At 30.5% G+C, this 17,057-nt stretch overlaps 1 protein-coding gene across 1 annotated transcript; it reads right to left on the bottom strand.

The window, feature by feature from the left end:
* Positions 1 to 12,895: 12,895 nt before the first annotated feature.
* Positions 12,896 to 14,704, bottom strand: LOC113564671. Its single transcript, XM_026983504.1, has 2 exons — positions 14,006 to 14,704; positions 12,896 to 12,901 (listed from the first exon to the last, which is right to left on the bottom strand). The coding sequence occupies exons 1-2, from the start codon at positions 14,702 to 14,704 to the stop codon at positions 12,896 to 12,898; spliced, it is 705 nt and encodes a 234-aa protein (XP_026839305.1).
* Positions 14,705 to 17,057: the final 2,353 nt, after the last annotated feature.

The following is a 17,057-nucleotide window of genomic DNA, read 5'->3' as shown; positions in this document are numbered from 1 at the left end:
ATATCGCTACACGCGATTACCATTTGGCTTAAAAATAGCCCCAAATTCTTTCCAAAGAATGATGACTCTTGCATTTTCAGGCTTAGCGCCTTTGCAAGCATTTCTGTATATGGATGATTTAGTAGTCATAGGTTGTTCTGAAGAGCACATGCTTAAAAATTTAACCAACGTTTTCACTTTATGTAGGCAACATAATTTAAAGCTACATCCAGAAAAATGCACTTTCTTTATGAAAGAGGTTACTTATTTAGGTCACAAGTCTACTAACAAAGGTATATTGCCAGATAACTCTAAATAATATATGAGGTGATAAAAAATTACCCACAACCAGTAAGTGCAGACGAAGCTAGAAGATTCGTCGCATTTTGCAATTATTACCGAAGATTTATTAAGAACTTCTCTGAGAAATCACGTCACTAAACGAGGCTTCGTAAAAAGAAAGTTCCTTTTGAATGGACAAGCGAATGCAATGAAGCATTGGAATATCTCAAAAGGGAATTAATGAAAGCAACACTTCAGTACCCAGATTTCAGCGAACAATTTTGCATAACCACAAATGCTAGTATACAGGCATTTGGAGCGGTATTATCTCAAGACCATAACGGTCAACAGCTACCAGTGGCATACGCTTCAAGAAGCTTTACAAAGGGCGAAAGTAATAAGTCCACTACAGAACAAGAGATAGCAGCTATTCACTGGGCAATAAATCACTTCAGAGCTTACGTATATGATAGGCATTTCTTAGTACAAAGTGACCATAGGCCACTGTCATACCTTTTTCGATGAGAAACCCCAGTTCAAAATTAACAAGAATTAGACTAGACTTGGAGGAGTTTGAATTCACAGTAGAATACCTCAAGGGGAAGGATAATCACGTTGCAGATGCTTTGTCCCGAATAACCATCGGAGAACAACAATGATAAAAAACCTTATTATGAATTACATATATTTAAATTCTACAAAATTCCTTTAAATAAAATAAGATCTGCATTACTTATATATTACTTATATATATAAGTATATATTTGCTTTATACTCTACTTTTATATATATCCTTTATTTTACTCACTAAATATAAACGAAATGAAGACTTAGAGAATGACTACGCGTAGGTTAAAATTTGTTAGTTTGTAAAAGAGATTTAATGGAACCGCTTATTAAACTGAATTTATATAAATGGAATTATAATTGAAGATATATTGAAAAAGAAGGAATTGTGAATAAATAGATTTAATGGTTTGTCGAGTACTTATGTTGTGGTAGTACTTATTATGTGGTAGAGTTATTTTGAACTTGGCCAAGGGACAATGTAAATATTTTTAAGTAGCATTGTCATGGTAGGGAGGGTAAAGACTTAGGGAATTATTAACATCCAAAATTCCCAATACTTATCAGAATCTGTAGCTTATCTTCACACGTGTCGGCGTGTATCAGTAGTATCAATATAAAGCCATTTCTTTTATTAATCGATAGTCCAGTTTTTAATATTGTTTATGAGTAAGACGGATTAATTAAAATGTAGTAGCGTTTCGTACTATCCTAACCTAAAAGAACCCCGACCTACGGCGAGCTAGACCCGAGCATAGCAAGAGTGCGCATCCCTAGCGAAGGAAGTACAAGGTCCTCTTTATTAGTAATTACCACCCACTATTAAAAGACCAACTAGTTAAAATATGTCGAACTACGAATACTACACAATTCATGGGTAACTCTTTTTATAGATACAGGTGCATAATTTGCTTAAATGCTTAAATGCAGAAACAACAGTCTAAACGAATAGGGCAAGGGACAAATCAGTCTCTAGGTACACTACATTTAGAAATGTGTATTGATAATGCAGCAATACCATATGAATTCAATATCGTACCTGACAATTTTTCTATACCAGGGGATGGTATATTTGGCTCGGATTTCATTAAGAAATACAATTATATTTTAGAATTCCACGACCAAGAAGATTGGTTTACTTCCAGTTCAAAATTAACAAGAATGAGACTAGACTTGGAGGAGTTTGAATTCACAGTAGAATACCTCAAGGGGAATGATAATCACGTTGCAGATGCTTTGTCCCGAATAACCATCGGAAAACTTAAAGCAATGAATAGCCATGTACTGAAGGTCACAACAAGATCTTCAACAAGACAGAAAAAATAGGTGAAAAATTGCATGAACCAAATAAGAAAGAAGAAAATATAAAAATGACCAATATCTATCAGGTAATCAATAACATTGATGCCAAAAAATATGTTATACTCAAAATAGACAAACATAGGTGCTTGCTAAAAAGACGAAAAAATATTATAACACGTTTTGATATGACTAATTTTTATTCTGATGACATAATCGATTTAGATCAATTCTTTCAAAGGCTTTATGAAGAAGCAAGAATATATAACATCATTCACACACAATTGTCACCAAGTGAACAAATCTTCGAGTTTGCCACTATAAAGAATTTTAAAGGAAAAGGCAATAAAATATTAAAAAATTTAAAAATAGCGCTATTTAACAAGGTGACTAAGATAGATAAAAATTATAAGGTTCAAATAAAGCAATACTGTCTAAATATCTTGACGATCCGTCAGAAGAAGGCCATTCAGGAATTTCTAGAACCCTGAAGAAAATAAAAAACTATTATTATTGGTCACAAATGACAAAAGCATGCTTGAAATGCGAACAAGCGAAGACATTAAAACATACCAAAACACCGTTGACAATAACAGAAACGCAAGCAACAGCATTTGATATAGTTTTGATAGATACCATTGATCCAGTTCCAAGATCAGAAAACGGAAATGAGTATGCTGTTACTATCATTTGCGATTTAACAAAATATTTGCTAACGGTACCCATACCAAATAGAAGTGCAAGATCCGTTGCTAAGGCTATATTTGAAAATTTTATTCTGAAGTACGGTCCAATGAAAACAATCATCACGGACATCGGAACGGAATATAAAAATCAAATTATAGACGACCTGTGCAAATATATTGGGAACAATAGAACGAAGTCACAGCATTCAACTAGTATGTTCGCTCATACATATCTGTCGACAAAACCGATTGGGATATATGGATACAATATATTGGTAATTGTGTCAACACAACACCATCATTAGTTCATGGATATTGTCCATATGAATTAGTATTTGGAAGATTACCAAGACAGTACATAGATTTTAACAGGATGGACAGAATAGATCATATTTACAACATGGATGACTATTCAAAAGAAGTTAAGCTAAGATTAGAAACATCATATAGAAGAGATAAAAATATGTTAGTAACTTTGAATTAAAAATAGGAGATAAGATATTACTTAAAAACCGAAACAGGTCATAAACTTCACAATAATTATTTTGGACCATATTTAGTTTCAGAAATAGTGACAATAATGACATTACAATTGTAGGAAGTAAAAATAAAAAACAGATAGTCCATAAAATAGGTTAAAAATTCCTAATATATTTTGTTCGGTTGGCCAACCACAAATAAAAACTAATAAAACCATTAGAATACAAAACTTTTAAATATTAAATACAATTCTAATAATTAATTAATTAACAAAATAAAATTAATTAATTTTGAATTATTAATATAAAAAAAAAATTAATTAATTATTATAAATATATAACAATTTTATATATGCATATTATCGAAAATAACTTCATATTATTACCACCATACTCCTTCGTTATTTGCTTCGACTCACTCTCCTCATTAGACGCAATAGCTAATCTCAACAACACTGAATTATTTCCCAGATCAATTAGATCAATTTTAAACCATTTCCACCCCAAAATTAAGTTATTATGGATACCAGGGCATTCCAACATCAGAGGCAATGAGTTTGCAGACTCCGAAGCCAAAAAACTACCCAACTACCACTAATTTACACACATAACCTAAACACTAAGGACATACCTTAAAAATGCACTAATCGATAAACATAATCAGATATTCCAAGCCTGCTCAACATAGTACCAAACAATAAATAAAAATAAAATAAATATATCAGAATATTTAGATATTTCCTCACAATTAAACTTAACCAGATACGATCAGTAAAAATAACCATACAACGACTAGGACACACTAAGATAACAAGCGAACACTATCGACTGGAACGCCCCATCTAAATTCCAACTATGCAATTCAAATACTACAATTAACTTACAACATGTTTTAAACAGTTGCCCATCATTAGATAGAATAAGACATCAAATATTCGGAACAAATAAGCCCACAGAAATCCTTGCTGATATAAACAACACCAACTCCAAAAAAATCAAAAATTCCTAAAAAACGCTAATATCTACCATCAAATTAAATAAAAAAAAAAAAAGAAATACATACACAATACATACATATACATATGTATACAATTATTATAAAAAAAATAATATATACACATACTCAAATACAATTATATTTTGTAAATACCACACACACACACACAATAATTAAGTTGTTTACTCTTCTGCATATATCCCAAGCCATATATATTAAAAAACCATATTAATGTTAAGCACATGAAAAAAAAAATTGTAACAACATATAGATCTCTAGCCAATGTTACATTTTAGTTTTTAACTTAAGATAACATCTATAATAATAATAATAATAAGACAATAAGTAAACTTAAGTCCACCCTAAAATCTTAAGTCCACCCAAAACTTAATATGCAAATTCAGCATATACGCCTTTACGCGCTTGACTCCCATTGGTTATCGAGAAGGACGATCATACATACATAAATATTTTTGTTTTTGCTAGTGTCAGCACTTTGCGATCGGCCTGCGATCGGCCTGCAGGCTTCGGTAAGCTACAGTACATTAAGTGAAACACAGAGAGAAACTTTTGACCTTGAAAACAAATAAAGACAAAATTGGAGACAGTGATCCCCATACACCGAATGTACTATTTTCATTTAATAAAATAAAATAAATAAGGGGACAAGTCTACATGGTGAACATGGAGAAGTTCACAATGCCAACCATAGAAATCAGGGTTTTAGACCAGCACAAGGTTTATCGGTACCCAGAAACAAGATCAATTATAATGATGTGCAAGTGGTGCGACAACAACCACATATTAGTTTGGAAAATATCTCCCTTCCGCCTTTTTGTCTTTTGAATTTCGCGGCTATGTACAAAGCGCTACAGTATCTGGCGCTATAGTATCTGGCAATACTATACATAATTTGAAAGGTATTGACATAACCTACAAAACGACGCTATGCATGATTAGTTTGGATATTGCGTTCAACAGTTATAGACGTGTAAACATGGAGTTCACTAACGCCGAAATTCGCGCTATTTTAAAGTTTTCCTTCGTTAAAGGCAAATCCGCCAGAGAAACGTTCCGTGAGATTAATGGTGTTTTGGGGGATGGTACTCTATCACTTCGAACCGCGGAGGAATGGTTTCGACGATTCAGAAACGGTGAAAACGTCACCATGGATAAGCCAGCCGGCGGAAGACCTGTGACGACAAATACCGATCAAATCATGGAATACATCGAGTTAGACCGGCATGTGGCATCTCGTGACATCGCCCAGGAGATGGGAGTTAGTCACCAAACCAACTTAAACCATCTGCAGAAGGCTGGATACAAAAAAAAGCTTGATGTTTGGGTGCCGTATGATTTGACGCAAAAAAACCTTCTGGACCGAATCAACGCCTGCGATATGCTGCTGAAACGGAACGAACTCGACCCATTTTTGAAGCGGATGGATCACATACGACAATATCAAGCGAAAACGGTCGTGGTCGAAGGCCGGTGAATCGTCCCAAACAGTGGCCAAGCCGGGATTGACGGCCAGGAAGGTTTTGCTGTGTGTTTGGTGGGATTGGAAGGGAATCATCCACTATGAGCTGCTCCCATATGGCCAGACGCTTAATTCTACCATCTACTGCGAACAACTGGACCGCTTGAAGCAGGCGATCGACCAGAAGCGTCCAGAATTGGCCAACAGGAAGGGTGTAGTGTTCCACCAGGACAACGCCAGACCACACACTTCGTTGATGACTCGTCAGAAGCTAAGGGAGCTCGGATGGGAGGTTTTATCGCATCCACCATATAGCCCGGACATAGCGCCAAGTGATTACCACCTGTTCCTGTCCATGGCGAATGCCCTTGGTGGTGTAAAGTTGAACTCAAAAGAGGCTTGTGAAAAGTGGCTGTCCGAGTTCTTCGCAAATAAGGAGAGGGGCTTCTACGAGGGAGGTATTATGAAGTTGCCATCTAGATGGAAACAGATTATCGAACAAAACGGCGCATATTAGAACTAAATCCGATCACTGTAACACTTTTTATAAGGCATTGAATAAAGAGCAAAAAAGCGGAAGGGAGATATTTTCCAACCTATTATATACCAACAATTCTTTAATCAAGGTCCGCCACGACAACAATACCAATCACCGTACCAACAAATTTAGACCACATTCATTCCAAGAACCCCAGCACCATTGGCACTTAAACCATTACGAAAACCAATGGAGGTCGACCCTAGTATCCGTTCTAGGCAAATTAATTATTTGAATAGGCCTAGGGGTTTGAAGTTGGCATTAAAAGACCAAGACACTTTAACATCCAGACATATGACCACGAACAATTTGACATGACCGAAAAGGACTACGATCAAATCCTGGACCAGGAAAACCAGTACCAAACGTAGGAACGCAGTTCTAAAAGAATTGCAAACCACTATTTACACCAATAGAATGATGATTAAAAACCGTGTTAAAAAACATATTAGGGAAAAAAAACTCGAGGCAGTGAACAGCATTTGCCCTCGAACCGAGCATATGACTCCACCACAAATCAAAGAACTAAATTAACTGAATAATAAATACCTTCAATGAGGTACTCTCGCAACTCGGAAACAATAAACTGTTTTCCGATCTCAAAAGTGGTTTCCACCAAATACCGCTGAGAGTGTGCGATATCGAGAAGAAAGCCTTTTAAGTCAACCTTTATAACAACCTTGCTGAAGCCCGTCGTATTGGCCTACCCCAGTATTATGTCCAAAATCAATAATCAATATATTTTGTATTTCTATTCAAAATACAAGATGTGGAGTTTCAACATCAAATGGCCGTATTACGTTGAAGCGCTTGATTTTATTACGCAGAACAATCTTGCGGGAACAATCTAAAATTTTTATATTCAAATACAACACATAACTCCCCAATTTATTCAAAACAGTACCGACGACTTGCTCTAAAGCACGAAATTGAAGTCGAAAACCAAATGTTTAATCTAGGATTAATTAGGGAAAGTAATTTACCATTCAATAGTCCTACCTGGGTAGTACCAAAAAAAAACTGATGCTTGTGGAAAAATTAAGTATAGAGTAGTAATTGATTATAGGAAACTTAATGAAATAACTATCCCTGATAGATATTCAATACCAAACATGAACGAAATCCTTGAAATGAAATTGGGCAAAGGAAATTCACCAAATAGAAATGAAACCAGAATCAATAGTTAAAACCGCATATTAAATATGAAATATGAATACATAAGAAGCCAACATAGTGCAGAAGAAGACAATAGCAACCTTATTCATTTATCCGAAAAACCAATAAACTATTTCAAAAAGAAACAATTTTCGTTAAGTCCGATAAGAATAAAGTATTCAACAATATTTGGTAAATCCATTCCCCCAATTCCATATGCTGTTATGACACTCGAAAAGGCCAAACCAATTTTACTTGAACATTTTATTCATAGAAACATTACATCATCTGCATTGACATTTATTCTAAGTTCGCTACACTTGAGCAAATTAAAACAAAGAACTGGATAGAATGCAGAAACGCATTAATGCGCACTATTAAAAGATACAGAGACGGAGCTTTCTCAAGCTTGACTTTAAAGCGATGAAAAAATTAAATTAAAGAAAATAGATAAAATAAATGAGGATCGACAGGAATTTAATATAGACACTAAATACAGAAAAAGTTCATTTCAAAGAGAAAAATTATAAAACCCATTTAAACCAAATAAAAATGTAGAAAAAATAGATGAAGACCATTATCAAAGACCATTATGAAGACCAAAATCACTAATCGAAATACTGAAAGCAAATACTACAAAACACAATTTAAGAAACAATAAATAACTAATACCGTTAAACTTCCACACGAACCTTGTGTATAATGATGTTGTTTCTATTATTCACCACGGGCCCCAGTAAAGTAATTCAAATAACAAACCCAGATTCCGACCTAGGCTACTTACTCTTTTCAAGCAATCCAATTCAAATACCAGTAGTATATGAACATAACTGTCTAAGAATTAATCTAACGGAAATCAATGTCATCACTAATTCTTTTGGTAACAAAATGAAATCCTTATATAATAAACTACTGAAAGAAATAAATTGTTTAACTATTCATCAGCAAAACAGGCAGACACGTGGACTATTTAACATAATAGGTTCATCTTTTAAATTTCTTTTTAACACACTTGATGAAAATGATAGGGTACAAATTAACAAAAAAAATAGATCCAATTTCAGAAAATTCAATTCAACTTCATAAACTATATGATGTTATAAATTTTACGAATGAAGGACTGCAGAAGCTTATTAACTATGAAAATAACCACAATAGTATTGACACACTAGTTTATGAACTTAACCAATTTATTGAATAAATAGAAGACATAGAAATAGGCATGCATGTCTAGGACTTTTTAATCCAAAATTACTTAATTACGACACGTTAGAAAGAATTAAAAACCAGAATAAATGTTTCATCAAAACATCAACTTGGATTGACCACAAATAACGAATTATTACTTATTTCAATATTAACCTATTAACAAAAAAACCATTAACACCATTAAAATAATTCCCAATCCTGACTATAATGGGTATCATATATATATACAATTTTAAATTATAAAATTATACATTTATACAATTATACAATTATACAATTATACAATTATACAATTATACAATTATACAATTATACATTTATACAATTATACAATTATACAATTATACAAATTATACAATTATACATTATACAATTATACAATTATACAATTATACAATTATACAATTATACAATTATACAATTATACAATTATACATTAATACAATTATACAATTATACAATTATACAATTATACATTATAACAATTATACAATTATACATTATACAATTATACAATTATACAATTATACAATTATACATTATACAATTATACATTATACAATTATACAATTATACATTATACAATTATCAATTATACAATTATACAATTATACAATTATACAATTTACAATTATACAATTATACAATTATACAATTATACAATTATACAATTAATACAATTATACAATTATACAATTACAATTATACAATTATACAATTATACAATTATACAATTATACAATTATACAATTATACAATTATACAATTATACAATTATACAATTATACAATTATACAATTATACAATTATACAATTATACAATTATACAATTATACAATTATACAATTATACAATTATACAATTATACAATTATACAATTATACAATTATACAATTATACAATTATACAATTATACAATTATACAATTATACAATTATACAATTATACAATTATACAATTATACAATTATACAATTATACAATTATACAATTATACAATTATACAATTATACAATTATACAATTATACAATTATACAATTATACAATTATACAATTATACAATTATACAATTATACAATTATACAATTATACAATTATACAATTATACAATTATACAATTATACAATTATACAATTATACAATTATACAATTATACAATTATACAATTATACAATTATACAATTATACAATTATACAATTATACAATTATACAATTATACAATTATACAATTATACAATTATACAATTATACATTATACAATTATACAATTATACAATTATACAATTATACAATTATACAATTATACAATTATACAATTATACAATTATACAATTATACAATTATACAATTATACAATTATACAATTATACAATTATACAATTATACAATTATACAATTATACAATTATACAATTATACAATTATACAATTATACAATTATACAATTATACAATTATACAATTATACAATTATACAATTATACAATTATACAATTATACAATTATACAATTATACAATTATACAATTATACAATTATACAATTATACAATTATACAATTATACAATTATACAATTATACAATTATACAATTATACAATTATACAATTATACAATTATACAATTATACAATTATACAATTATACAATTATACAATTATACAATTATACAATTATACAATTATACAATTATACAATTATACAATTATACAATTATACAATTATACAATTATACAATTATACAATTATACAATTATACAATTATACAATTATACAATTATACAATTATACAATTATACAATTATACAATTATACAATTATACAATTATACAATTATACAATTATACAATTATACAATTATACAATTATACAATTATACAATTATACAATTATACAATTATACAATTATACAATTATACAATTATACAATTATACAATTATACAATTATACAATTATACAATTATACAATTATACAATTATACAATTATACAATTATACAATTATACAATTATACAATTATACAATTATACAATTATACAATTATACAATTATACAATTATACAATTATACAATTATACAATTATACAATTATACAATTATACAATTATACAATTATACAATTATACAATTATACAATTATACAATTATACAATTATACAATTATACAATTATACAATTATACAATTATACAATTATACAATTATACAATTATACAATTATACAATTATACAATTATACAATTATACAATTATACAATTATACAATTATACAATTATACAATTATACAATTATACAATTATACAATTATACAATTATACAATTATACAATTATACAATTATACAATTATACAATTATACAATTATACAATTATACAATTATACAATTATACAATTATACAATTATACAATTATACAATTATACAATTATACAATTATACAATTATACAATTATACAATTATACAATTATACAATTATACAATTATACAATTATACAATTATACAATTATACAATTATATACAATTATACAATTATACAATTATACAATTATACAATTATACAATTATACAATTATACAATTATACAATTATACAATTATACAATTATACAATTATACAATTATACAATTATACAATTATACAATTATACAATTATACAATTATACAATTATACAATTATACAATTATACAATTATACAATTATACAATTAGACCATATAACAATTATACAATTATACAATTATACAATTATACAATTATACAATTATACAATTATACATTATACAATTATACAATTATACAATTATACAATTATACAATTATACAATTTCAGTAGTTTATTATATAAGGGTTTCATTTTGTTACCAAAAGAATTAGTGTGACATTGATTTCCGTTAGATTAATTCTTAGACAGTGATGTTCATATACCACTGGTATTTAAATTGAATTGCTTGAAAAGAGTAAGTAGCCAGGGTCGGAATCTGGGTTTTCTTGACTGGGGCTTGTGGTGAATAATAGAAACAACATCATTATACACAAGGTTCGTGTGGAAGTATAACGGTATTAGTTATTTTTTGTTACTTAAATTGTGTTTTGTAGTATTTGATTTCCCTATTTCGATTAGTGATTTTGTAATGGTCTTCATCTATTTTTTCTACATTTTTATTTGGTTTAAATGGATTTTCTAATATTTATCTTTGAAATGGACCTTTTCTGTATTTAGTGACTAAATTAAATTCCTGTCGATCTTCATTTATTTTATCTATTTTATTTTCTTTAATTTTTTGAGTATCTAATATTGGATGCCCAGCGTATAAGAAAATTTGAGCAGGTATGTGTCCAGTCGTGTCATGTTTAATTTTATGGTTGTATGTTATGCGGATTTTTTCATTTATTGTTTTATGTAGTCTTTCGACGTCTGCTACACCGTTTTTTGTCGTGTTGAGTTGCAATTCGATTCCTTCTGCTTCAAGCAATCGCCTTAAACTCAAACTGGAGAGAGCTAATGCGCATTAATGAGTTCCTGCATTCTATCCAGTCCTTTGTTTTAATTTGCTCAAGTGTAGCGAACTTAGAATAAATGTCAATGCAACACTGATGTTATGTTTTCCGACAAATTTGTGACGACAATGTTCAGGATTGTGTGATTTTAAAAGACATTTTGGTGTTTCTATTTTCTGTGTTAGCCAAATTACATATGGTGCTTTCGAAGATTATATTCTGAATTATTAGTCTGCTATCGGGAAAGAAGTGATTTTCTTTAAATAATTTTGTCACTAATTTTGTTTACTAAATATTGTTGAATACTTTATTTTTATCGGACTTAACGAAAATTGTTTGTTTTTTTAAATAGGTTATTGGTTTTTCGGATAAATGAATAATGTTGCTATTGTCTTCTTATGCTCTATGTTGGCATTTTAATGTATTCATAATGCCCGCTTTTGGTAAAGAATGCGATTTTAAATATTGATTCTAGTTTCATTTCTATTTGGTGAATATCCCTTACCAGATCAATAGTTGTGAATATTGACATTTCAAGGATTTCGTCCATGTTTGGTATTGGATATCTGTAAGGGATAGTTATTTGTTTAAGTTTCCTATAATCAATTACTACTCTAATACTTAATTTTTCCACAAGCATCAGTTTTTTTTTGGTACTACCCAGGTAGGACTATTGAATGGTAAATTACTTTCCCTAATTAATCTGCAAATTAATAATCTGCAATTAATTAATTCTGCAAATTAGCATATCGTAATTATTAGAAAATCTGTGAACATAAAATGGTTGATCGCTGGGTAAGATAATCAAGCTCTTCAAAGTAAAAGGGCCATTTGATGTTGAATTTTGAATAGGAAGTCAAAATATATTTATATTGATCGTGGATCCTGTGTCTATTAGGCATTTGTATGTGTAATCTTTATATGATATTTCTATGTATGTCTGGGGCTGTTAACTGAAAATTTTCGTTTGGAAATTATTTTGATTTTCCTCGTCGTCAATTTGGATGGGTGGTACTTGTTGTTGTGAATTAGTGAACCCAAGGTATTGATTTTGGACCATCTAAGGGGTTGATGGTCACTAGCAATGATAAACTGTCGTTCTAGTAAATAATGTCGAAAGGTTTTTGTTGCCCAAACTATGGCGAGTAATTCTTTTTCGATAGCGCTGTAATTTAATTCTTGTTCATTAAGTGTTCTGCTAATAAAGGATATAGGAGACCATTTTGAGAAAGTACTGCCCCAAGGGCTAAATTACTTTCATCTGTGGTTAAAGTACATTTTTTTCGAAATCTGGTTGTTTATACCACTTCCACTTTTTGTGTTGAATAACCGAATTGGAATTATAACCAAAAGATGAAGGGTGTTCGCGTCTTTTCGTTGGAAAATTTGTATGAGAACTGGATTATAAAATTTAATTTATTTTCCACTCGATGTTCTTTTTTCGGATACTTTTTGTATCCCACAGACTGCGCCAGTGAAATGTTTATAGTCAAACCGAGTCGAACAAATGTCCCGTCCCGTGGACTAACACAACACTAAGAAATAAAATAATAAAAAGATCAATATCATACGTTCACATCTTTATTGCTTTATAGCTTAAGACTAACTCTTGCGACAAAAATATTTCTTGTGCTGCCTTTGTTTTCATTAATTTTGGGACCGAGCTATCCCGCTTGGGGTATTGGTTGTATACAATATCGAAAGATTTGGAGTGCCTGTAAGAAGAGCGGCATATTCTAGATACAAAACTAATAAAGCTGCGTCTCATAATGGTCAGCAAAATTCCATATTTATATAAATATAAAGAAAGAGAACAAAAGCAGTATATTATTACTTACCATAACAATAATGTGTTCTGTGGGGGGAAGATGGACTTGTATATCTTCTTCGGTTTTGCATTCATCGATTAAAAAATTGTCAACTCCAATACAATACATTAGGGGCTTAAATCTAGCTTGGCTTTGATTGCAATGTAATAAAAATTGTGTCTCATGCGCCTTTCCGACCTTGGGGCTTATCGAGCACGTAGTACCTGCAGGGCCCATGTTCTTTTCCAAAAAAATCCAGGATTTTCCGTAATAAGTAATTTTTGGGTTATATCGATTCACAGCCTCTACATTAAGGTTTATTGAAAGTAAGCGCTTTTTAGTTTCCTTAACATCAAAAATAAGCCTTTTTGATGCTCCTTCCACTGGTAAAGACTCCACTCGCCAGATCCATTTAATAATTTTTTTATTTCGACAACGCAAGCATTGTCCCTTTAGATGAATTGGCATTTGTATAGTGTATTTTTTGCCATTGCAATTGCTGACGCATGCAATATTTATATTTATTAAGTGCCGAGATGAAGAAAACACTATAGTTTGTTTTGTAGTAGCTGTACGAAGAGGATCGAAGGTAGATCTTATTAACAGAACGACGTGGAATGTCTGATTATTGGGTTGGCTATATGCAGGTATAATTACCCTATTACCTGTGTAGTAAACATTATTAATACTTATACATAGAAAATGTATTCGAAACTTACATGTGCCCATGTTCTGTTGACACACTTCTGTAATTTGTTTTTTATTTGATGTACAAGACCATTTATATCCTAAGTGTTGTGACCTCGTTCGATACAAAGACAAATCCCTACTGGGACCAGCACTTATAGATATACTCTTGCCGCGAAATACGTTTCGATAATTTCCACCTCGAATAGAAGGGAACAAGCGTTGAGAAGCCAAAGCCAAGTAACACTAAAAAAGATATTTTATAAGCGTGTATCATTGTATCGTTAAACAAGATAGAACCTAAGACATTGTTATAGATTTAACGCTATAATCGAGTTCCTCACGCAATTTGTGTTTCACCATATGTTTATTAAAAAAAAACGAATTTTATTTAATAAACTGGTTTTATAATTTTAAATAAAGAACACCAATCTGCTTAATTTTAATCCTCAAACTGAACTCAACTTCTTATTTCAACTTCTTTTACGATCATAACTCGTTTTTGACCTTTTATGAGCTGCTTTCCCTTTTCCCTTTCCCTATACCCTTTTACTCTACGAGTAAGAGTGCTAAAGGGTATACTAGATTCGTTGAAAAGTATGTTACAGGTAGAAGGTAACAGGTAACAGTAACAGGTTACTGGTCGCCTTTATCTCAGAAAGTGCAAAAGCTAGAACGTTGAGACTAAGCATGCAGCGCAAGTTTGTTCCAAATTATGCCATGCCCACTCTAACGCAACAAACCAAACAAAACTGTGTCTAAACATGTGTTTAGACATGATAAGTAGACAATCTATAAATATGTTCTATTTAAGGGCTGCAATAAACATGTCACGGGACAGCATAAGTGGCAACTACAGATAAGTACGATTGCAGTGGTCTATTGCCGAAGTGTCAAGAGATATGATCACATAGATTTAAGATAAACCTCAGCTGCATTGACCAACGCAGACTGCAGCGTCTTACAAGCGCTGCATTATATAATTAGATGATAAGAACCTATGTAAGAATGAATAAAAGGCGATGCCCTCGCAGTAGCGAGTTAGTTAGATTCAAACACCCGAATTAAACTCATTAAGTGTACGCATCTGTTTATAGAGTGAACAACTGTCATATTAAAAAAATATTATGATATTTTTTTATTTTTTTATATATTTTGCCACGCCCACTCTCACGCCGACAAACCATCCAAAATTGCCACGACCACAATTCTTAACTTTTTTTTATTAGTCTTTTAAATTTCTATCGATTTGCCGAAAGAGTTTTTGCCACGCACACTTTACCGCCCAAAACTGTCACTTTTGAACATTTGATATTTTTTCGAATTGACCGCGTTAAGGAATGCTAAGCGGTTGCCTTCCAGAAGCAAACTCTTGAGCTGATCACCGATCTTAGTAAAAGGTATTTTCGAGTAAGGTGTCGATTACGCCATTCTAGGCTGTCACACGAGCGTCGTCATCCAATAAACCTTCTAAGTTCTCATCACTTTACACGTAATGCGGTGCACTGTGGTGCGCGGCTGTTTTTGGCGTACTCTCACCATAGTTCTGGATACTAACAGGAACAGTTGTTCGGCAGAGCTCATGGGAGATTTACGCATCATAAAGTAAACGCTTTCTTCGCAGAGGATCACATGGCACTTCACTCCTCCTCAGTCGTCCAATAACCTAATATTTGCAACATTAATTACAAAAATCTGATAAACATAAAAACTTTGTCTAACGTACCTACTAATGAAATATTCCTAATGTCCCCCATTCCTATGAATTCAATTGAACGTCCAACTTTCATAATTGCACCTTACCCCGACAATAATGGCCAAATTATTAAGGAAAATATTGAAGGCAAATTCTACTCACATAACAACTATGTTCTAAATACACTAACAAAGAATATTGTCAAAGACCATTGCATAACTAACATAATAAAACACAAAACACCAACTTGTACTTTTCAAAAATATCGTAAACAATCCTATATTCAATACATTAAACCAAATATACTTATAACCTGGAATATGACCAGAGAAAAACTTTATCACAATTGTAACGGTCAAGAGATTTATATTTAAAATAATAAAATTGTAAAAATATCCAACTGCACAGCAGAATTAAAACAAATTACAATATCTAATAGTATTCAACAATACACAAATGTAATATTTACTGAACACAATGTAACAAAAATCGAACCAATGTCACACATAGAAATTAAAGAAATGATTTTGTTAAACAATAAGAGTAACACAATTTACAGAAACATACTAATAATCTTCATATCTGTTTTAGTTTTAATTTACATATTTTACTTTTATATGAAATGTAAAACAGCGCCACACAAAATTATAATCTCTTACCTAAAACCAAGTAAAACCACTAACAAAAATATCAAAAAAG

Source organism: Drosophila erecta, unplaced genomic scaffold (assembly GCF_003286155.1).
Source record: "Drosophila erecta strain 14021-0224.00,06,07 unplaced genomic scaffold, DereRS2 tig00000298-arrow-arrow-pilon, whole genome shotgun sequence".
NCBI classification, from domain to species: domain Eukaryota; kingdom Metazoa; phylum Arthropoda; class Insecta; order Diptera; family Drosophilidae; genus Drosophila; species Drosophila erecta.
This window is presented reverse-complemented; position numbering and strand designations above follow the sequence as displayed.